This window comes from Gadus morhua, chromosome 9 (genome assembly GCF_902167405.1).
Source record: "Gadus morhua chromosome 9, gadMor3.0, whole genome shotgun sequence".
NCBI lineage: Eukaryota > Metazoa > Chordata > Actinopteri > Gadiformes > Gadidae > Gadus > Gadus morhua.
Window position 1 is genome coordinate 19,849,867 of NC_044056.1, and position 23,956 is coordinate 19,873,822.

Genomic DNA, 23,956 nt, shown 5'->3' on the forward strand with positions numbered 1-23,956 from the left:
AAATTGCAGTGCATTTTGGAGGGCTGTTTATTTTCTAAATCCGGGACAAAAGAATCAAAGCTCCAGATAAAGTGAAGCACGTTACAAATGAGCAGCAAAAGTTTACAAGGGGCACCCTATAGATCTTTAGCTTTACCGATGCCTGCATGCATTACTTATTTTTACAACAAAGAACAAAGCCTATAACTCTGGAGTTATAGGCTAAGTTCTAAGTACCCGGTCCGGGGTCCCAGAGTCTTTAGCAAGGACTAAGGAGCCCGGGGGCTTCTCTGTTGTTCGTGCTTATTGGGTCAATATTTTACGTTGCTTCACCTTTCTAGGAACCCACAGGTTCTCAAGCTTATCTCATCTAGCTTGTATAGTGAAGTTATTAAATCTGCATGTGGAGGCAGGTCTTTGCTCTAGCTTTCCTTCGAGGAGATGCCGGTTGAGTTAGACATCATTCCTCGGATTGCTCCCAGAGAGGACACAACGCAGCAGTATATACTGTAAGTGGAGCCTACTTATATGATATGATATTTTAAAGTATACTTATATATACATTATCCTTCAATCACCATTATAGGCAGAGTTTTGTTCTGAGAACAATGAGTAGAGTGAGTAACCACATAGGCTACATGCTTACTCAATATGTCTTCAGCTCTGGGCGTTTCTGGAGTTTGGTGCTTATTTTGCTGCCATGCTACGAGTGTGTAGATTCTTCCAGAATATTGTGCACTTTGACCCACAGGAGAGGCTTGAATATGAGGGTCTCTCTATAAGTTTGACTGCATATATTTTTGCTCTATATTGACTGAAAATACTAGGATATTTTCCAGTGATGCATAAAGTAAAGTACTAGAAATTCATACTTGATTAAAAGTAAAGACATCTTAATTGAAAGTGACTCTAGTTTAAAAGTTTAAGTCATCCATAAGAAAATCTTTTTTTCTTATGGAACCCAGATAAAAGTATTTATCTGGGTTCAAATTCATTTGTAAAGTAAAAGTAAAAATTCACATTTACAGCTTTTTACATAGCTTATTTTTTTGCAAAGAAGCTAATTTTCCCAACAAATAAGGGAGCCATCATAAAACTCAGGGACTGCCCCTCAGTCCATAAATTGAATGGCAGCTGGCCTCCATAAGTGGTGCAATAACGCCATCTACTGTACACTCCCATGTTTCATCGTTTCTATGCAATGCGTGAAAGGGCACAAGACAGAAATATTCAAGAACGTATAGCTGAATGTTCCAATAGTTCAAAGAACTAGCAAAGCTCTCATTCAGCTGTGAGCACACTGCTGCCTCAAACGCTTTTATCCATGCTGAAAAATAGCTGGAGCCGTCACCTGTTCATGGCGCTGGAATCTTATTTTACCGTTGTCTTCAGCTCCCCATCTCTCCATCACCTTCACATCCATCCCCTGGTTCCTTTGCCATGCAAGCATGCAGAGTAATCCAGTGGGGGAGCAGGCCCCTCTGGCCCCCCCTGAACCGTGTCCCTGATTTCAGAGAGGTGACTATGAAATTAAATGAAAGCGGGATGGATTCGTGAGGTGATTTTCTCTAGGACGGTTCGACTCGGTTCTCTTTAGTGTGGGTGGCCCCTTAAGAGCGCACTCACACTAGGCAAGTTGGGGAACAGTCCCACCTGGGCCCCCTCCAAAACCAACACATCCTGAAATATAATCCTCCCAACATTGTGATGTATATGGGATGGACTCAGGGGTATCGTATTTTTCTCTAAACTATTCAATGTTTCTATATTAGAAAATGTTCAATAAACAGGCCTATTAATAGTAATGCTGATTTCATTGGATTATCTCAATCTGACATTCACATGAGAACAGCCAGAGATTTAAACTTTATGTGAACTGTCATTTTTATATATGTATACTGTACATATATTACATATATGTACAGGTGCATCTCAATGAATTAGAATACTGAGGAAAACTTAATTAATATCAATTAAATTTAAAAAGTGAAACTTGTATTATATAGTATCATTGCACCAAAAGTATTTATTTGTATTAATCGGGATGATTATGGTTTACAGCTCATGGAAACCCAAAATTCAGTATCATAGAATTAAAATATTACATAAGACCAGCAAACAAAAATGATTTTTTTTAAATGTTGGCCTTCTGAAAAGTATGTTCTTGTGATGGGCTCCTTTTGCATGTATTACTGCATTAATGCGGAGTGGCATGGCAGCCTTTTGCCCTGCTGAGGTGTTATGGAAGCCCCGGTTTCTTCGATAGCGGCCTTCAGATCGTTCGTATTGTTGGGTCTTGTGTCTCACATCTTCCTCTTGACAACCGATACATATTATATGGTGGTTCAGATCAGGCGCGTTTGCTGGCCAATCAAGAAGAGTAATCCTATGGTCATTAAACCAGGTATTGGTACTTTTGGCAGTCTGGGCAGGTGCAGAGTCCTGCTGGAAAAGGAAATCAGCATCTCCATAAAGTAGAAGCATGAAGTGCTCTCAAACGTCCTGGTAGACGGCTGCGTTGATTGTGGACTTGATAAAACACAGTGGCCAAACAACAGAAGATGACATGGCTCCCCAAATCATCACTGACTGGAAACTATACACTGGACTTGAAGCAACTTGGATTCTGTGCCTCGAACAAGTGAAGCACGTTTTTGAGCAGCAAAAGTTTACAAAGCACACCCATAGATCTTTAGCTTTACTGATGCCTGCATGCATACATTACTTATTTTTACAACAAAGAACCAAACCCAGTGCCCGGCCGGGGGCCCAGGGTCTTTAGCAGGCACTCAAGAGCTCTCTAGCTTATCTCGTCTACCTGTTCTAGCTTGCCTATTATTGCAGTAAATTAGCATGTGCAACTATCTATGCTTTAGCTTTCCTTGGGCGAGTTGCCAGTTGAGTTGATAACATTCCTTGGATTGCTCAGAGAGGACACAACACAGCAGTATATACTGTAAGTGGAGCCTACTTATTCGATATGATATTTTAGGTATACTTATATATACATTATCCTTCAATCTCCATTATAGGCAGAGTTTTGAGAACAATGGGTAGAGTGAGTATCCACATACATGCTTAGTCAATATGTGTTCAGTTCTGGGTGTATCTGGAGTTTTGTGCATATTTTGATGCCATGCTACGAGTGTGTAGATTCTTCCAGAATATTCTGCACTTTGACCCACAGGAGAGGCTTGAATATGAGGGTCTGCCCGTCTCTGTAAGTTTGACTGCATATATTTTTGCTCTATATTGACTGAGTGGTGCATAAAGCAAAGTACTAGAAAGTAAAAGTGAAGACATCAAGTATTTATCTGGGTTCAAATTAAATTGTAAAGTAAAAGTAAAAAGTCACATTTATAGCTTTATATGTACATCTTATTTTGTATGCAAACAAGCTAATTTTTCCAACAAATAAGGAAGCCTTCCTAAAACTCAGGGACTGCCCCTCAGTGCCTAAATTGAATGGCGGCTGGCCTCCATACGTTTTGCATTAACGCCATCTGCTGTACACTCCCATGTCCCATAGTTTCTATGCAATTTGTGAAAGTGCAGAAGACAGAAATGTTCAAGAACGTAGCTGCATGTTCCAATAGTTCAAAGAACTAGCAAAGCTCTCAATCAGCTGTGAGCACACTCAGCTGCTTACTCAACGCTTTTATCCATGCTGAAAGCGAGTCCTCCACCAACTCATCATGAAATATAATCCTCCCAACATTGTGATAAATATGGGATGGACTGAGGGGGGCGTTATTCTTAATTGTATTTTTCTCTAAACTATTCAATGTTTCTAGGTTGGATGAAAATGCAAAAAAAAGGCCTATTAATAGCGTAATTCCGATTTCATTGGATTATTTCAATCTGACATTCAGCCAGGGATTTAATCTTTATGTGAACTGTAATTTGTATACGTACTCACTCTCTCTCTCTCTATATATATATCTATATATATATATATTGATATATATATATATACTGTATATATATAATCCTGGTAAAACCAGGTATTGGTACTTTTGGCAGTCTGGGCAGGTGCCAAGTCCTGCTGGAAAATGAAATCAGCATCTCCATAAAAATTGTCAGTAGAAGCATGAAATGCTCTCAAACGTCCTGGTAGACGGCTGTGTGAATTGTGGGCTTGATAAAACACACTGGACCAACAACAGAAGATGACATGGCTCCCCAAATCATCACTGACTGGAGTCTTTAATTTTGTGCCTCTCAATTCTACCTCCAGAGTCGTATACTTGATTTCCAAATTAATTGAGCGACAGAGAAATTAGCGACAGACTAGTCCCTTAGCCCAGGTAATACGCTCCTGATGTTGTCTCTGGTTGGGGTGTGTCTTGACACGAGGAATGTGACAGTTGCAATACCCAATGTCCTGGATACATCTGTGCCTGTTTGCTCTTTTTCACTGACTCCTTCCTCGGTCCACTCCTTGTGAAGCTCCCACACATTTTGGAATGGTCTTTACTTGACAATCCTCCCTGGGCAGCGGTTATGCCTGTTGCTTGTGAACCTTTTTTACAACACATTCTCCTTCCACCCTCAACTTTCTATGGATATGCAGCTCTCTGTTAACAGCCAGATTCTTCTGATCATTTTGTTGAGGGTGTCACTGACTGCTGACTTGGGTTTCCAAGTCAGCAGTCTTTTCCAGTGTGAAGCCTACTAAACCAGACTGAGACAGTTAAAAGGCTCAAGAAACCTTTGAGGGAATGTAAAGGTAATTATCTGATGTGAGTGTGACACCATGAGTCTACAATATTGAACTTTTTAACAATATTTACATTTTCTGAGATACTGAATTTTGGGTTTTCATCAGCTGTAAGCCATAATCATCAAGATTAATACAAATAAAGGCTTGACATTTTTCATTTTGGATGCAATGAATCTATGTAATATATGAGCATCACTTTTTAAATTGAATTATTGGAATTAATAAATTTTTCCTCAATATTAAAATAATTGAGATACACCTGTATATACAGCTATATAGCCAAATGTGTACATGTGTTTCTGTATCTCTCATCCACTTACTTTCAATCATACCTTCATTAAAGGTGAAGTGTGTATCATTTAGTGGCAGCTAGCAGAACGGATTTGGCGGATGGGGGGGGGAGAAGCCAGCTTGGTGATTGGCTCCCGCAAAAACGTATTGGAAGCAGAGAGAAATTTATCGCTTTTCTAAAGACCCTTCTGCAGAGCGAAGTCAAATCGCCGGCAGAATGGGCAGGGCTACGCTGTCTATTCAACAGGGGGATTGGGTCCGCTTCCATGTGGGCCGCCATGGTGCACCGCTATGCTTCTACAATGGCCCAGAACGGACAAAAATGTGCCGTTAACCCCATGGCTACTTTGTTGATAAGGTTTATTGGACTACGTTACCCATGAGGCTTAGCGTCAGTTAGAGGGAAATAGCCTACATGAAAGCTATGAGCGTGTACAGGTTGGACTGCTAATGCAATAAAACATGGCTAGGAACTAAACCTGCTGCTGCGCCCGGTTTGTCATATATAAGGAACAAACATAACATGGTGTCAGACGAGGATTTCTATTTTTGCGGAAGTGGAAAGCAGAGTTCTGCATGCTGCAAGGATTAGCAGAAGAGGCTAACGCTAGCAACAGGTGTCGGCTCGTCAAGGTAACGGGAGAGAGGAAACATGGTAAGCTAAGTCCACCAACACCTATGCCGCTAACAGGAAATCCGGCTGATAACTGGAAAAGGTTTAAGCAAAGATTCAACACCTATATGGCTGCAAGTGGATGTGGAGCAAAGGAAGACGATAAAGTAAAAGCGTCTATCTTGCTGCACGTAATAGGTGAGGATGCATTGGATATATACAACAGTTTCCAACTTGACGATAATGCGAGCCTGGATGAGCTAATGGACAAGTTTGAAGAGTACTTTGTGCCAAAACAGAACATTATGTTTGAGAGATATATGTTTTTCTCATGTGATCAAAAACAAGGAGTAGGTTTTGATCAGTATCTAGCTGAGTTGCACACTGAGTAAGTTGTGTGAATTTGGATATTTGAAAGACTCGCTAGTTAGAGACAAAATTGTCTGTGGAATACCCGATAATGGACTCAGAGAAAGACTGTTGCGGGAGCAAAACTTGACATTGGACAAAACTATTAACACGTGCAGAGCAGCAGAAACCACACGTTCTCAAGCCAAGGAGCTGCGCAAGGAAGAGACAGCAGTACATGCGATAAAAACGGGAGAACAGTACTCCAAGCATCCAAATAAATACAAGTCGCAAAGAGAGGCTAAAACAGACTTTAAATGTGGAAAATGTGGAGGAAGCCACAAACCAATGTCGTGTCCAGCACATGGCAAGGAGTGTCATAACTGCGGGAAAAATAACCACTTCTCAAAATACTGCAAAGCGGACGCCTTTAAGAAAAAGAAGGTACATGCAGTAGAACAGGAACCTAAGGAGTTCTTTGTGGATGCGGTGCATATAAAGGAAGTTAAAGATGAAGAAGAATGGATAGTGCCATTGACTGTTGACAGGACTATCATTCCATTCAAACTGGACACGGGAGCCTCAGTCAACCTCATATCAGTGAATGAGTATGAGAATCTCACTGTGAAAAGCAAAATATTCCCTGTGAAAACAAAAGTGAGTGGATACACTGGTGTATCCGGTCAGAGGAGGCTAGATTGCAACATTCGAACACAGCGGTAAGCAAATAAAAGCAATGCTGTTGATTGTTGATATGAGTGTCAAGCCAATATTGGGATTACAAGCATGCCAAAGACTAAACCTTGTAAAGAGAGTCTTTGTAGTTTCATCGAAACCTGCTAATGATCATGACTCACTCATGGAGGAATACAGTGACTGTTTTTAAGGGGCTAGGATGTTTACCAGGGGAATACAAAATTCAAGTTGATGAAAATGTGCCTCCAGTAGTTCGTCCATGCAGAAAAATACCATTCAAGCTGAGAGGAAAACTAACAGAAGAGTTAACTAGAATGGAGAAACTAGGAGTGATCAAGAAAATTGGGTCATGGGTCAGCTCACTGGTCGCTGTGGAAAAGCCCAACGGAAAGCTGAGAACATGTTTGGATCCAAGGGATCTTAACAAAGCAATCAAACGAGAGCACTTTAAGTTGCCAACAAGAGAAGAGATCATGGCACAGTTTACTGGAGCTAAGTGGTTCAGTCAATTGGACGCGTCGTCGGGGTTCTGGCAAATGAAGCTAGACGAGGAAAGCTCCAAGCTTTGTACTTTCAACACGCCAGAGGGAAGGTACAGATTCTTACGTCTGCCATACGGGATCCGGTCAGCGCCAGAAGTCTACCACAAGAAAATACACATGATCTTTGAACACATACCAGGAGTCGATACCATGATGGATGACATCATCGTGTGGGCTTCCAGCCGAGAAGAACATGATGTGCGACTGAGTCAGGTGCTCGACCTGACACGGCAAGTAAACTTAAAACTCAACAAAGAAAAGTGCCTGTTTGGAGTAAAGTCATTGACATTTGTGGGGGATGTAGTCTCTGAGGCAAGGATTCGTCCAGACCTAAGGAAAACGTCAGCCATCATGAACATGGAACGTCCCGAAAATAAGGATGACGTCAGAAGATTTCTAGGTATGGTAACTTACCTGGCAAAGTTCATACCTCAGCTGTCAAAAAAGTCAGCGCCACTCCTGGAGGAAAAAATGAATGGACATGGTCACATGAACAGGAAGACTGCTTTAAAAACTTGAAGAGAATACTCACCAACGAGCCTGTGCTCTAGTTCTATGACCCGGAGAAGAGCACATGGATTACAGCTGACGCATCACAGTACGGACTAGGGGCAGTATTGCTACAGTTGCATAACAAAGACTGGCAACCTGTCACCTATGCGTCCAGAGCGTTGACATCAGCTGAAACTAGATATGCACAGATCGAGAAGGAGCTAATAGCCAGCACCTACGGATGTGAGAGATTCCATCAGTATGTATATGGTCAAGCTTTTGAAGTGGAAACGGACCATAAGCCACTGGTTTCAATCATGTCAACGACTGTCCTATTAGGATACAGCGCATGATGATATGTCTGCAAAAATACGATGTGACTATGAACTACACACCAGGCAAGTGCATCGCATTCGCTTCAGTCACGCTTTCTCGTGCAGTTGACAAAAATGAAAGGTTAGATGAAATGGGAAATGCCCAAATAAAGGCTTATGTGGACATGATAGTGTCATCCCTGCCTGTTTCTGAAGAGAGAAGAGAGCAGATCAGAAAAGAGACAGAGAAAGAGCACACCATGAGAACACTAAAAGAGACAGTCCTGAGAGGATGGCCTGAACAAAGACAAACATGTCCAGCTGCAATACAGGACTACTGGATGTGTAGAACAGAACTCACTGTTGTGGATGGCATCATATACAAAGGAAAAAAAATTGTCATTCCACCTGCAATGCGAAAGGAAATGTTACAAAAGATACATGAAAGACATTTGGGAGAAGAAAAATGCCAGCGGAGGGCACGAGAAGTTATGTATTGGCCAAGAATGAACACAGACATCAGCCATACTACGGCTTCTTGTGAAGTATGCCTCAAATACAGACCCAAACAGCAGGCAGAGCCGCTGATGACACACCAAGTGCCGAAATACCCATACTACTAAGGTTGGAGTTGACTTGTTCGATTGCAATGGAAAAAATCATATTGTGGTTACGGATTACTTCTCTAACTATCCAGAAGTTGCAACATTTCAGTCCACAACCAGCAGAGCCATCATTGCTTTTCTGAAGACTGTTTTCGCGAGACACGGAGTCCCAAATGAACTGTTTTCAGATAATGGACCACAGTTTTCAAGCTGCGAATTTGAATCATTCACTAAAGAGTGGGGTTTTAATCACCACACGTCAAGCCCAAACTATCCAAGGTCAAATAGACTTGCAGAGAGCTCAGTTAAGATCATCAAAGGAATAATGAAGAAAGCACATGACGGAAATGAGGACTTTCACAAAAGTTTGTTGATCTACAGGAGCGCGCCACTGCAAAATGGCCTGTCACCAGCCCAGATGTTGATGGGACGTTGCATTCGCACTAATCTGCCCATGCCAGAGAACCTGCTAAAACCAAAGGGAGCAGTTAAAGTAAGGCAAGCCAAAGAGGGAGGAGAAAGTGAAGCAGAAGAAAAGGCATGACAAAAGTGCAAAACAGCTGCCTTACCTGAAGCCGGGGGACAGAGTCCGCCTTCTGGACTACTCGACAGGAACGTGGACACAGCAGGGACTTGTACAACAGGAGGTTGCACCTCGTTCTTACCTCATCCAGACAGATCGTGGATCAGCCCTGAGGAGAAATCGTGTGGACATCCGTCTACAAACTAACTGCTCCGAGACTGTCACACAGCCACCAGAAGTGACAAACGCCACTAAGGGCAACAGAGACTGTTCGAGTTCCCTGAATACTACTGACTCTGGTCAAACCGTACCCAGTTCACCAGCGGTGAAACACAGACCCAGCAGGATGGTTAAACCACCTGAGAGACTGATAGAATCCTGCTGATGGAGTTATGCACTATGGGGGGGAATATAAAAAAAATAAATAAAAAAAGGGTTGGAAATAAATAAGTGAATGTTTGTAACTGTGGTTATGGCAGTATAATTTATGTTTGGTTTTGAATATCTTATACTGAGAAAGCAAAGTTTGATGCTTACGGTTAAGCTAAAGTATTACTTAAACAAATGTTGTTTATATGTTGTTATGTGGTAATGCAGTTACTTATTTTGAATGCATTTGTTTAGAAAGAAAATGCTTTGCTTCTAAAGGAAGGGAGATGTGTTAATAAGGTTTATTGGACTACGTTACCCATGAGGCTTAGCGCCAGTTAGAGGGAAATAGCCTACATGAGAGCTATGAGCGTGTACAGGTTGGACTGCTAATGCAATAAAACAGGTATAAACATATATAAGGAATAAACATAACAGCTACGACCAAGGGGATGACGGCGTGTCCCCTCATTTCATCACATACTAGCTAACTAGCTATCGTCAACTTATTCTGGTCAGCAGAGCTCATTTAACTGTTAACTTGAAGCCTTGATAACAGCCAAGTACGTTTCACTGCAATTTAGCAAGCGGCAAATCCTGGTATAGTAGCTGGCTACTCTCGTGCAACGATTACTGAATATATTATTGTTCGTGCGCATGTGCGTGTGTGTGTTGTGTGTGTATGCGGTGTGTATCTGTGTATTTGCTATGTATGTATGTATGTATGTATGTATCCGTTCGCGAGTGCTGTGTGTGTGAGCTGCAGGCTGCTTGGCACATGCGCACATGAGTAACTTGAGTGACAGGCCTGCTATTGTAAGATGTCTAAACAATAAATGCAACAAAGGGTATATGCCGTGTATTATTGATACTCAGATTTTTCCAATTTTTGCAGCAGACTTACAGCAAAATGTTGCTTACTACGTTGGTCCACAGCAGAAAACTGTTTTACAGTCTCAAAATGTGACATGTTTTCGTTCTTTATCGTTGCTTTCGTCGTTGCTATGGATGCTGCTATTGCTGAAAACCAAACATGGCTGACATTCATTGGATTATCAGTGGAGATGCTATATTAACATTGCTTGGGAATTAAAATACGTTTTGATAACAGTTCTAGCTAGAAAATGTCCTTTTATTGTCATGATTCAGTGATTGTATCTGCTGTTTAGTTAGTCAACTGGTCGTGCTGTTTCTCATGGTTGTTTGGGGGTTTTGAGGGACTATAATTGAGGTAGGCTATATTCTGTTTAAGAAATAACCAAAATGACATATTTAATGCACAACATGCAGAACAATAAGCTACATTTTGGTTCTGATACTGGCCCCCCAGTTATAAAAATAAGCAAATATTGATATGTGCTTGTTTAAGACCTATGACCATTATTTCCTTTTCTGTAACATGCACATATACATATCCTGTATTTAATACATTAACATGAAAATGTTATATGAACACAATATTCTGAAAAAACGCCAAACATTTTATGCATACATAATATGCATATATTATTGTACACTATGTAAGCGCCGTTCAAGTTGCAAACGACTCATGAGTTCCCTGTTAAGGGTAATTTACAGAAACCTAGATGAGGAGGTATCAAATTTATAGTGCACTTCACTCGTTTACTAATTTAAAGATAAATGATTTAGCAGGCTTTTAATCCACGCATAGCTCGGCTCCAAACCGTTAATTACGTTAACGTTGTTGTTGATGCGTTACTTTTTTTGTCTGAAACTAGGCTCGCTTGCTAGGAAATGTAGAGTGCCGCTGAGGCAATGAACCCCTCATGTGTGAGAGGTTATATTCATGCTCAATGTGCATTGACTAGTAGACAGCTACAGCGGGCACGCTTTTCAAGGCTGGGGTAAAAAAGGTCAAAAGGAGCCGGTACCCTCCTCCCAAAACATGTTCACTTTCTGCTAACTTTCTAAAGCAATCTGGACCTTGCCTCTACTTTGGATTACAGCCCTCATTTGGATTATTTTTTTACCAATCAGAGTTTGACAAACCTAAAAACGAACTTCCACAAGCTTGGCGAACTTCCACAAGCTTGGCTGAAGTCCACCGTGAGTGGTTTTTCTGACGTTGGCATTGGCAGACGGGCTACCGGCTGACTGGCTGCTGGCTAGCGGGTCAGCTGTTGGCTGGCTCCTAAGTGGCACTAACCTTGTTTGGCCAGCGGCTAGCGAGGCTAGGTGGCATCCGTCCTTGGTTGGCATGGCGTTGAGTTATTCGTTCTCACAACTCCACAAACTCAACTCCGCAACCACTCTTGGACTTAAGATCCCCATCATAAATGAACTCAGATTTTTGCGTCGCGCCCATTATGCCCACCGGTGTACATGCAGGATCTTTTTTTTTACCTCCAGCAGCCTGAGCAGTGCATTCCCTCCATCTGGACGCCCATCGCACAACTGGCACGTCATCAGAGCACTGCCACAGAGAGGCCTTTTCATTCTAAGCAGGACAGAAAACATTGAGCGGATTACAGCCTACTCCAGCCCATACAGAGACACTCCGCTACAACCACCCTAGCACCCCCTGTTTAAATTGAACTTTTAAATGCACAATCCCTCAATAACGAGGCATCTTTTATTCATGACCACATCATCAATGAGGAGATACACTTCATGTGCCTAGTTGAGACCTGGCAACAACCAAATGTCGTCTCAATGAAGCCTGTCCCCCTGGCTACACCTACCTCAGCAAAGCCCGCACCACTGGCCGCGGTGGTGGCCTTGCCATGTGCACCGGGGAGTCTTTGCAGCCCTATCCACAATTTACACCTGCCTGGAGGAGATAAAGGCGTGGATGGCGGCTAACTTCCTGCAATTCTGTAGCTAAAAAACGGAAGCCATTCTTGTTGGCCCTCCACACCAGACCTGGTCATTCACTATCACCAGCATCACCTTCTCTGGCCACGACATCCACCTCTCATCCTCAGTCACTAAACTCTGTGTCAAAATGGACCCTCAGCTGACCTTTGAGGCCCACATTCAACATCTTTGCAAAACCTCCTTCTTCCATCTCAGGAACATTGCAAAACTCTGCCCCATACTCACTCTACCCAATGCCAAAAAACTTGTCCAAGCTTTTGTCTCCTTCAGGCTGGACTACTGCAACGCACTCCTCATCAGGATCCCCATTCCCCAGCAAGAACATCCAGCGGCTGCAGTGCATCCAGAATTGTGCCGCCAGGATTCAAGGTTTCCCTTCTGTCCCACCAGTGCCTTCATGGCACTGCCCCCCTTTACCTCAAATAACTCATCACCCCCCATTCCTCCTCACGCCATCTCCGCTCTAGACAGGCCAACCTCCTCCAGCTTCCGAGGACAAGGCTTCAAGTCTGTGGAATGCTTTTCCTGACCACCACAGACTGTGGATTCTTTTAAAAAAGGCCTGAAAACCCATCTTTTCAGAAAAGCCTTTGGCTAAACTACTATTTTAAATGTTTTTTCTGTGTTTTTCTTTTCTTTTTAATCTAGTTTTAAAGTCTTTGATGTTGTTTTTATCCTTTTACATGTGCATTGTAATACTTTGAGGTTATTGAGTTTATGTAAAGTGCGTTATAAATAAAATGCATTATTATTATTATAAATAGGAAGCTTGCAAATGAGCATTTCACTCAACAGAAATAGTCAATACACACTCAGAATGAGGAATGTCCTCCCACACATGATAAATAAATGAATTGTTTCAAATAAACATGCTTAGCTAAATCAATGAGCTTGGTGTTTTGCTTTCACAAATAGGTTATCGTCTGCGTAAAAACCAAATCTGTCCTTGCACATCTCTACCCAACGTCAATTACCCCCCAGACAGTCAGACTCATGTTGATTACAAAAATAACTTATTATCACTTATATCGCTAAAATGTGGTAACTGCGGGTGGCCTTCAAAAGGTAACTTAGTATAGGTGTATATTTAATAGCAAGTAGAACCTAGTTTACGACAAAAAAAAAACAATGTACGGCAGCTATGCTGGAACACTTATCGTTGCTACTGCTGGTTAACTAATTTAGGTATAAAATAGTAAATGAGTGAAGTGCACTATTAAGGTGATACCTCCTCATCTAGGTTTGTGTAAATTAAACTTAACACAGAACTCATGAAATCGTTTGCAACGTGAACTTTGCTTGCATAGCGTAGGCCTACATTTATGTTCCTTATCCCAGCTTCCCGCTCCTATCACTGGAACCTAGAATCAATCTGTTCAGGGTTTGTTCAGAATATTGTTCAGAATATGTTCATGTTCATGTATTAAATACAGAATATTTGAATGCATGTTACAGGAAAGAAAAGAATGGCCACAGAACGTAAAAAAGCGCATATCGTTATGTTCGATAACCTGGCTCCGCTCGCCTACGTACTTCCGCTCAATTTTCATTTCCCTTCAGTACAGTCTGTATTGGTATATTCGCTGGTTTTCTGCACACCCTTTGGCCTTTCAATCAGAAAACACAGGGAGTGGCTGAGAACAATGACGTTGATGTCGTGCGCTAGTTTGAGTTGTAGTCGCTAGCGATTGGTTATGGCAGATCCAGAGTGGTACTGGACCGATCAAATAGTTTTAAACTCCAACAGACACACGTCTTCAAGTGAGTTAATGTTTGTCAATGGAGAGTGGCCAGACTCTCAGTGCAAATTAAATGAAGTACGAGAGACTGATAGGACCAGGCAATACAATAACTGGGGGGCCGGGGGATCAGAACAAACATCGATATGACACAAACATCGTTCCGAATGTTTGTGTCATAAAATATTTAATTTTGGTTGTTATTATTTCTTCTTGATGTCTGACCATTCATATTCTTACTTATGATTTTTTTCTTTGTAAAGCTCTTGGAATTGCCTTGTGTTTGAAGGGTGCTCGGTAATTCAACTTGCCGTGCCTAATATTTTTCATTAATTTTCATTTGTATTTCATTTTTCTGAAACATGCTTTTTGCATTCATGTCATGTTGAAGATAAATGTATTCTATAGGCTCTGAAGCCCCCCAACAAGGTGGGGGGTCTCTCCTGTTTCATTCAAGCAACAGGAGAGAGACCCTGTTGCACGTGTTTTTCAATTTGTGAGCTCAGCCAGAGGACCTGACTCCTTAAACCCCACTGCCTTTCCACCTGGCTGGAGGAGGCAGAATCGACCATGCAGTGAACTCTAAACACAATGATCTACCACACGTCGTTCACAAATATTTAACAGCCCCATGATAAAAAATGGATTGGTCCTGAAACAAAACGTGAAAAACGTTTTGCTTTGGTGACTTCATTGTCTTTCTCTGCAACCTATTCATGTTCTCCACAGTGGGTGAAAATGGTCGTCAATGTTGGCGGCGTTGTGGCCGTGGTGGTCTTCTATTGTGTCATTCTGTTGACTGGGATCTGGGCTTCTAAGAAGGCCAGGAGAGAGGAAAAGAAATGCCAGACCAGCAAGAGCGAGGTCACCATAATTGGGGGCCGGAACATAAGTCTTTTGCTGGGAAGTTTCACTATGACAGGTGAGTTTGTTTGTTTGTTAAGTGCTACTGCATTTAGCCTGTCTTTGGCATCATCGTAAAATATTGTGTATGTGTTCTACATGCCTTGCTTGAAATCTTGTGCTTTGTCTGAAACTTAAAATGCGTTTTATGTGTTCATCTGTAGCAACATGGGTTGGAGGAGGTTATATTATGGGCACTGCTGAATCCGTTTATTCCCCCGAGCTTGGTTTTGTCTGGGCCGTTGCGCCTTTTGCTTACATCGTCTGCTTTCTTCTAGGTAAGATTTGGGTTGAACATAGCCACAGCTGTCTGAAGTCTATTTGCCAACATTAAAGAGCTTGTTGCAATTATCATAATAAAATATTTCTCTTTGTGTTTTGGTCCTTAGCCGGATTGTTTTTTGCTAAACCCATGAGATCAAAGCGCTACGTCACCATGATGGACCCATTCCAACGTTCCTACGGAAACGCCTTCACCGCAGCATTGCTGATACCTGCACTGTTCAGTGATATTTTTTTTATTGCCTGCATTCTTGCTAGCCTGGGTGGGTACCCCCCTAAGTTTATGGAGTCAGTTTCCTGCCATAATTCAAACCTGAAAAAAAAAGTTTCAAAGGCTTGTAAGTCTGGGTTTGAAAACTCAACACCTTGTAAAAAAGGTTTTGCAACACTGAAAAAAGAGATTATAACCTGAAAAAAAATAAAACTAAAATTCAAACATCTGTAAACATGATTTTGTGTTCATTTTATCTTCTTCATCATTTTCACCAACACATTTTCAAAGTTCAAACAATTTCACCAGCGCATTTGCAGTGTTTCAAATCTGGCACTGTTCTAACAGTGTATTTCATTGTTGCCCGGTTTTGAAAACTTGTAAATGGGATTCTGCAAACAGTTGTTCATACATTGAGAAATACGTTTTGAAAGGTTGAATATTTAGTTTTAAAAACTTGTAAAGGTGTACGTTTACGACATTGCAACGTATTTTTTCAGAACTGACTTTTCAGCACTGACTTTTCAGAGATTTGACCACACAGGCGCAAGCTTTGAGTCACGTGAATATTGGCAGTGTTCTGACGCCACTCGTTTTGAAACTCCTGACAGTCGAATCTGAAAAAAAAAAAAAACGTTCCTGGGGGCGGGACCATTTAGCTCTAAACCTATTGGTTGCTCTCGGCTGACATACATTCCAATCACATGTGCCGTTCACCGGGCTGTGCGTGATTGACAGTGCTCTGCCGATGACACGAATAACAAGCGACTTTCGCGGTTGATTTTGATTTGCATTTTCTGGAACCAATAGCTGTGTTCGAAATCGTTCCCTATACACTCGTTCCCTCTTCCCTATATAGTGTACATGATATAGTGCACTATATAGGGAATAGGGAACGAGAATTTGGACACTACGCTGAACATTTCTAAACGTCATTTGCGTCAGTAAATGCGCCGGGTATTTGTGTGACGCAGACAGATGCGCCCACATCATGTAAACAAACCGGTCACTCACGACGAAAGCTGGAGGTTGTATTGATGTTGAATGTTACATTTCCTTGTTTAATTAATTTTGAATGTTAAATATTCTATGTCAAATCACAAATAAATTGTTGACATTTCTAAACGAGAGCCGGAGACTCCATCATTAAATGTATCCGTTTTCGCGGTTATATTTCAAACCCAGACTTTTTTTTTTCAGGTTTGAATTATGGCAGGAAACTGACTCCAGACAGAGGCCGCTGTCACTGTAACTGTGCTTTGATACATAAATAATTTACTTATATCTCAATTACTATTTCAAATTATAGCAGATATATTGAATATGTTGGCAGTTGGGTCTTCACAGCTGAGGCAAACATTTGTTGCTGAATCATTAAACAAAGAATGTCTGAAGTGGGATTCGAACCCACGCCTCCAGGGGAGACTGCGACCTGAACGCAGCGCCTTAGACTGCTCGGCCATCCAGACATGTAGGGAACGTCTTATGTACCCTATTTTAAATCCACTATATAGTGGGCCACTGAGAATTCGAACACCCTACAAAATGGCGTGCACCCTATTTAGTGCACTACATCCATGATAGGGAACGATTTCGAACACAGCTTCTCATCTCCATAGGACGCGACTAGCAAGGACGCGTCCTAGCAAGGCTGCAGCCTTCATTTTGGGAAACAGCCATGGTTCCAGAAAATGGAAATCAAAATCAACCGCGAAAGTCGCTTGTTATTCGTGTCACCGGCAGAGCACTGTCAATCACGCACATCCCGGTGAACGGCACATGTGATTGGAATGTACGTCAGCCGAGAGCAACCAATAGGTTTAGAGCTAAATGGTCCCGCCCCCAGGAACGGTTCTTTTTTTTCAGATTCGACTGTCAGGAGTTTCAAAACGAGTGGCGTCAGAACGCTGCCAATATTCACGTGACTCAAAGCTTGCGCCTGTGTGGTCAAATCTCTGAAAAGTCAGTGCTGAAAAGTCAGTTCTGAAAAAATACGTTGCAATGTCATAAACGTACACCTTTACAAGTTTTTAAAACTAAATATTCAACCTTTCAAAACGTATTTCTCAATGTATGAACACCTGTTTGCAGAATCCCATTTACAAGGTTTAAAAACCGGGCAACAATGAAATACACTGTTAGAACAGTGCCAGATTTGAAACTCTGCAAATGCGCTGGTGAAATTGTTTGAACTTTGAAAATGTGTTGGTGAAAATGATGAAGAAGATAAAATAGAACACAAAATCATGTTTACAGATGTTTGAATTTTAGTTTTATTTTTTTTCAGGTTATAATCTCTTTTTTCAGTGTTGCAAAACCTTTTTTACAAGGTGTTGAGTTTTCAAACCCAGACTTACAAGCCTTTGAAACTTTTTTTTTCAGGTTTGAATTATGGCAGGAAACTGACTCCATATAAGTTCCCCTAAACACTCTTAATATTTTGCTTGTGATCTCTGATTTGGTGTTCTTTGTGTGTTTCAGGGGGAACTATAAGTATAATCCTAGGAATTTCCTCCACCATTTCTATCTGCGTCTCATCCGCGGTGTCTGTCATCTACACATTGATGGGCGGCCTCTACTCAGTGGCCTACACTGATGTGGTCCAGCTCTGCCTCATATTCATTGGCATGGTAAAAAATACATATATTGGGATAAGAAATTATAGGATCTAGTTGTCTGACTCCCAGAGTAAAGGTTTTGGGTTTTATCCTTTCACTATCCCGGGCCTATCCCCGACCTGCTCTTCTTTGACATATTTCTGTATTCCCTGTAGTACGCTTGGATATGGAAGTAAATCTGTGCCATCGGATTTTGAAAAAAAGAAAAAGCCATTGAATTCTAAGCACTAAATATATGTATGCATTGAAATAACATACCTGGATTTTTTTTTGCCTCTGAGTTTCAGTTTAAATTGTCAATAAATCATTTTCAGTTTTATTTTTCAATGTTAAAAAATTCAACTTCAATATTTCCAACGTCGCCAAATTTCCACATGCCAAAGTCAGCTGCAAAATTCAAAGTGAAATTCAGCGTTAACATCGGGGGACCCAAGGAAGAGCAATCGATCCTAGATGCTAGATTGCGGTCAAGCAAGGAGAGCGAGCGGGTGTTACACAGAAATCTGCTACCGAATAGTGTGACCCCAGGGGGCGATGTTGCATATTTTCTGCAACATGTACGAGTTTGAAGCGTAGAAGTCATGAAGTCGTTCATGTGCGGAAACATGCACAAGCTTAAAACGTAACGTTTGTATCGTCATCGATCACTCGAATTGCGGGGATATTCGTTTGGTGACGCCGGGCGCATGTTAATTGGCTGGAGCAAAACGGTTGATATGCCTCTGTGGTGGCATAACAAGAGCGCAATGAGCGCGCAGAGCCAACACTATTCTGCACCAAGTGACATGATACAGATATATAAGGATGACAAATTAAACGAAGGTCGCTATCAGGCGGTTCTTCCCGAGGCAAGCCGTGCTTCCACTGGAACTACAGCCTGCTGCCGCTTCAGTTGTGCAATACTGTCGGCTTTGCGCTCTCGTTCCACAGTGGGCAGTGGGCTTCAGATCGCCCCTGCATCACACCAAACGTAAGCAAAGGGACCTCGGATCGCCCCAAATTGGTGTCCCAATAAATCGTGCTCCATTACCTACTACAATTCCCCTTACGCTGCATGTTAATCCAGCCAAGTCACTGCAATCACACACACACTTCACGTACAGGCATTAGTTCATCGTTTACTTCATGACGTTGATTTACCTTTGAGCATTCCCTACAATAGGCTACTGTGTAAAATGCTGTTTAGAATGAACGTTTGTATCAAGAAAGAAAGAACCAGCGAGTGATGCTCTTATTCCAGCTCTCCTTGCTTGACCGCGATCTAGCATCTAGGACAGTGGTCTCAAACTCAACTTACCTGGGGGTCGCTGGAGGTAGAGTCTGGGTCAGGCTGGGCCGCATCAAGTATTCCACAAAATAGGAGCGCAACTTACCCAATCTAAGTTAATGATCGGGCTATAATAAGATCACTTTGGCTATGTAATCGCTGACAACAGGGGACATTTCATAGCGGTTGGTGGAAACCGGGACATTTTAGCGTCCTTTGTTTTTTTGTCGGGACTCAGGACACGCAACTCAAAATTGGGACGTTCCCGGCATAACCGGGACAACTGGTCAGCCTATCACAAGTCATAAAAAAGCGTGGCAAGCCACTCAACAACGCGCGGGCCGCACTTACACTAAACTTTGATGTCATGTAGGGGGCCACAAAATATCATCCCGCGGGCCTCAATTGGCCCCCGGCCCGCGAGTTTGAGACCCCTGATCTAGGATAAATTGCTCTTCCTTGGGTCCCCGGATGTAAACATTGAATTTCATACATTGAATTCTGCACTTTACTTTGGCATTTTGAATTTTGGAACGTTGAAAATATTTAAGTTTAATTATTTAACGTTGAATATTTGTTTTTGATTTTTTGAACCGTGGATCGAAAATGATTTGTTGAAAATTGACAATTTAATGAGTTAAATTCAGAGGCATAAAATCCAGATACGTTATTTCAATGCATAAATATTCAGTGCTTAGTATTCAATGGGTTTTTATTTGGCGCAGATTTACTTGCATACTTGGATTAAAAAGGGCAACAAAAAAACAAAACTTATTAGTGGAATCAATCATGTGCAAAAAGATATACATATACCAATAATAATATAGATACACTATAACCAATGTTAATAATAACCTCAAACTAAAAGTAGTGTATTCAAATTTCTGTCTTTCAGTGGGTCAGCATACCATTCGTGCTTCTGAACCCTGCATCCGTGGACATCTCTCAGACCGCCTTCCTCAACCAGAGCAACCACACCTCATGGATAGGGGACCTGAAGCTGGAAGATGCTGGCATATGGGCTGATATGACGCTGATATTGGTCAGCATTGGTGTGTGTGTGTGTGTGTGTGTGTGTGTGTGTGTGTGTGTGTGTGTGTGTGTGTGTGTGTGTGTGTGTGTGTGTGTTTACACTGATATTGCATTATTTTTAATGGGTGAATAATACCAGCCTTTGAACCATAAATAAAGATGAGCTATACCAAGCAATGTGTCTGCTGGAAGACTACTATGGAGCTCAGCACTCTATATTGTGTGTCAAGTATTAGGCAACACCCTGACGTCTGTGGTCATCTATTGTATGTCGGTACGTTGTAGGCATTGGGCAGCCTGGCCTACCAGATCCTGTACCAGCGCCTGCTTTCTGCAGCCTCCTCCACTCAGGCCCAGTTCACCTGCTTTGTAGCTGCTTTCACATGCTTTGTGGTGGGGATCCCTTCAATTCTAATTGGAGCGGTGGCTGCCTCTACAGGTAGGTACATGTCAATGCAAGTGCTCAACTTTTAAAACACTCACTTACAAATCATTGCCCAATTGGTGTACCACAATCTTTACAGCATTCCTCCTCACTACTGTAATCTGTCTTCATAAATGAAACACACTCTCCGTCTGTCTGTTGTGCATCAGACTGGAACCAGACAGAGTACGGTTTGCCCTCTCCTTATGAACGTGGCGATGCACCAAATATCTTGCCACTTGCCCTGCTGTACCTCACCCCGACCTGGGTGTCCGTGTTGGGCATTGGCGCTTTGGCTGCGGCGGTTATGTCTTCCATGGACTCTGTGCTGCTCTCCTCTGCATCAATGTTCACCCAGAACATCTACAAAAGCACTTTAAGGAAAGGGGTATGTGTGTGTTTGTGTGTGTGTGTGTGTGTGTGTGTGTGTGTGTGTGTGTGTGTGTGTGTGTGTGTGTGTGTGTGTACATACCTGCCGATGTAATGTTGAGGTTTTCCCTTTTGTCCTGATTACCAGCGTTCTTTTTTTCCCTTTGCAGGCGTCAGAAAGGGAGCTTCTGTGGGTGATTCGCACTTGTGTGGTGTTGGTGGCAGCGGCCGGCACAGGCCTAGCCTTTGTTCAAGACAGTGTGGTTTACCTCTTTGTGCTAAGCGCTGATCTGCTATACTGTGTTGTTCTTCCTCAGCTAATCTGTGTGCTTTTCTGCCATCATGCTAATATCTACGGTGCCATTACCGGCTACGTAGTGACTCTGATGCTACGCCTGATGGGTGGGGAGCCGGTACTAGGGCTGCCTTGTGTCATCTACTACCCTGGCTGGAGGGAGGTTGATGGGGTTATCAAGCAGTACTTCCCTTTCAAGACTCTCGCTTTTCTGACCTCTTTAGTGTGCATCACTGTGGTGTCCTGGCTGGCCCGTCTGGTCTTCACTCAGCATCTCCTGCCTCTCTCGTGGGACGTCCTGAGGGTGTTTAGAGAGAAGGAGCAAGCAGAGGGGGCAGCCCATAATGACCGAGCAAAGAGACCAAACTCTGCTCTGCTTGAAACACCGTTATAGACGTCTATTACTTTCCTATCAGAAGAGCAAAGCTGCTCTCACAAGGTTATGGAATTGGAGATTGATTTGGTTTGTATTTTTCTGAACAAAGTTTCTGTTCAGAAAAAAAGGCCTAAAAGTGCCTTCTATATTATATTGACTTCCTATCTGTCATAAGCCTAATGCAGCAAAGTCATAACGAGAAATGGGCAAAAGTATAATAAACAGTTGACAACTGTAACACGGTTGTTTTTTGATACTCCTAAATGGTGAGCGGAATGGGAAGGGGGGGGTAAAGGGGGACAAAGCCTTGTTTTCTGAACCATCCATTGTCGTTCTGCCTAATCTAACGTTTCTATGGAATTTTCACCTAATTAAATCATTGTAATTAGAATCGAGAACTGTATGAATAAATTGTCATTCAAACACTACCTGTTCTTTTTGTGTAAAAATGTAAAAATAATAATTAAAAAAAAGCTCTTCAACTTAAGTATAAGCATAAGTACAAAATAGTATACTTTATTTTGGAAAAAAATTATTTGTAATGGTGCCCGGTATTTGGTAAAGAATAAGATGTTTGCATTCAAATATATTCTATCTATTCTGTACCTGAAAGCTTAGTACCCAAAAGGCCAAGAGTGGTATTAAGGTACGGTTCCAATAGCCACGCTCCCTGACAGTACAGCTGCTCCTGGTCTCGCCAAAGGGCCAAGTATCAAGTATGTTGAAGTGTCAAGTGAAAGCTGAGGTATTCAGAGGGCTTTGATGAGCCTATATCAACCAGGAGGAACGCAATGTAAAACAGGGAATCTTATACGTTACTGTGGGTAGGGGAGCGGGAAATGGCTGACTGACCCAGCAGATGTTTCACAGTAAAGGATGGTGGCAATTGACTAGGACCTGTGGAAATTGTGTGTTGCAAATACACTTTTTCATGCGGCAATATCAATGTGTATATACATTTGAGTATGAATGTGTGTATCAATTATTTTTTGTATGTTATATGTAAAGTATATATATATACATATTTATAAATATATATATATATATATATTCTTTTTTTTTTTCTAAAAAAACTATTTTGTTCTTTGCTTCTTCGATCAATGTGCTAAATAACTGGACTGAATGGTAATCTAAACAAGTCATCCATGGACCATGACAATATATGGCTATGTCGTTTATTTCAAATAGGGCTATATTGTATTTTCCCAAATCGTCAGTATAAAAAATAGGCCAATTGGCGATTTCAACCGAAAAGACTATACATGTTTTCATAAACAGTCTTGAGCCTCTTGCTTAAAGCTGCCAACCGAGATTAAGTTCGGCTGCGGATATTGGGGGATCGAACCAAGATCCTCACTGCCCTTTGGCTGCAGAACTTCTCTCTCGCACACGCATACGCGCACACACGCACACGCACACACACACACACACACACACACACACACACACACACACACACACACACACACACACACACACACACACACACACACACACACACACACACACGCGATGTTTGAGTTACAGTTATTCCCCAGCTGCCTTCAGCCCTTTCTGACACAGAAACCCCGTTTTATGCGTTGACTTATTGTTGTATTATTCGTCACGGTTCTCCTGCTTTGATACGAATTTTGTAAAACGTAATATGTATCGTTTATTGTCTTATTGAGCAGCCTGTGCCTGCACCAGTTGTAATGGTACACGTTGAGCAGCAGGGGGCAGCTCTGAAACACATAGTACCTACTCTATAAAGTGGCTCTCTGGATAGTGGGCCATAAAGCTTTATCTAACACATAGAATACCTCAAATGTAAACCAAAGAAACGAATTTGTACAGATCAATTGTGGTGATATTTCCTTTATATTCTGATGTGATCTTTTATCGGCCCATATTATTTAAATGTATTCATACATGGGTTTAGGTTCGACAACGACGAAGACAATTGCCTTTTACTCGGCTGTGGCTGAAACACGTCCAGGGATTCAAAATCATAATAAACAAATAACATATGGGTCTTGCTCGGATGCCATGTAAATAGGCCATAGCTTCCTTGGTAATTCTGCTAACATTGATGTGGGACATACCTATGTTCATAATATAGGACTAT

The 23,956-nt window shown here is 41.9% G+C and overlaps 1 protein-coding gene across 2 annotated transcripts; it reads left to right on the top strand.

Moving 5' to 3' along the window:
- Positions 1 to 246: 246 nt before the first annotated feature.
- On the top strand, positions 247 to 22,277 carry LOC115551421 (high-affinity choline transporter 1-like). Of its 2 annotated transcripts, none has more exons than XM_030367140.1 (9): positions 247 to 488; positions 14,802 to 14,994; positions 15,140 to 15,253; positions 15,365 to 15,520; positions 17,950 to 18,098; positions 20,249 to 20,395; positions 20,671 to 20,824; positions 20,980 to 21,197; positions 21,349 to 22,277. In XM_030367140.1, exons 2-9 carry the CDS (start codon positions 14,811 to 14,813, stop codon positions 21,865 to 21,867), a joined length of 1,641 nt encoding a protein of 546 aa, XP_030223000.1. In that variant the 5' UTR covers positions 247 to 488; positions 14,802 to 14,810; the 3' UTR covers positions 21,868 to 22,277. The 2 variants fall into 2 exon arrangements, with proteins under 2 accessions (XP_030223000.1, XP_030223001.1); XM_030367141.1 differs by lacking the exon at positions 247 to 488 and adding an exon at positions 2,736 to 2,935.
- The last annotated feature ends 1,679 nt before the right edge of the window (positions 22,278 to 23,956 follow it).

Coding starts and splice junctions, on each gene's coding strand:
- LOC115551421 (XM_030367140.1), top strand. CDS start 14,811: ATGGTCGTCAATGTTGGCGGCGTTGTGGCCGTGGTGGTCTTCTATTGT. Junction 20,396..20,670: donor CTGATATGACGCTGATATTG/GTCAGCATTGGT, acceptor GGTACGTTGTAG/GCATTGGGCAGCCTGGCCTA. Junction 20,825..20,979: donor AGCGGTGGCTGCCTCTACAG/GTAGGTACATGT, acceptor GTTGTGCATCAG/ACTGGAACCAGACAGAGTAC.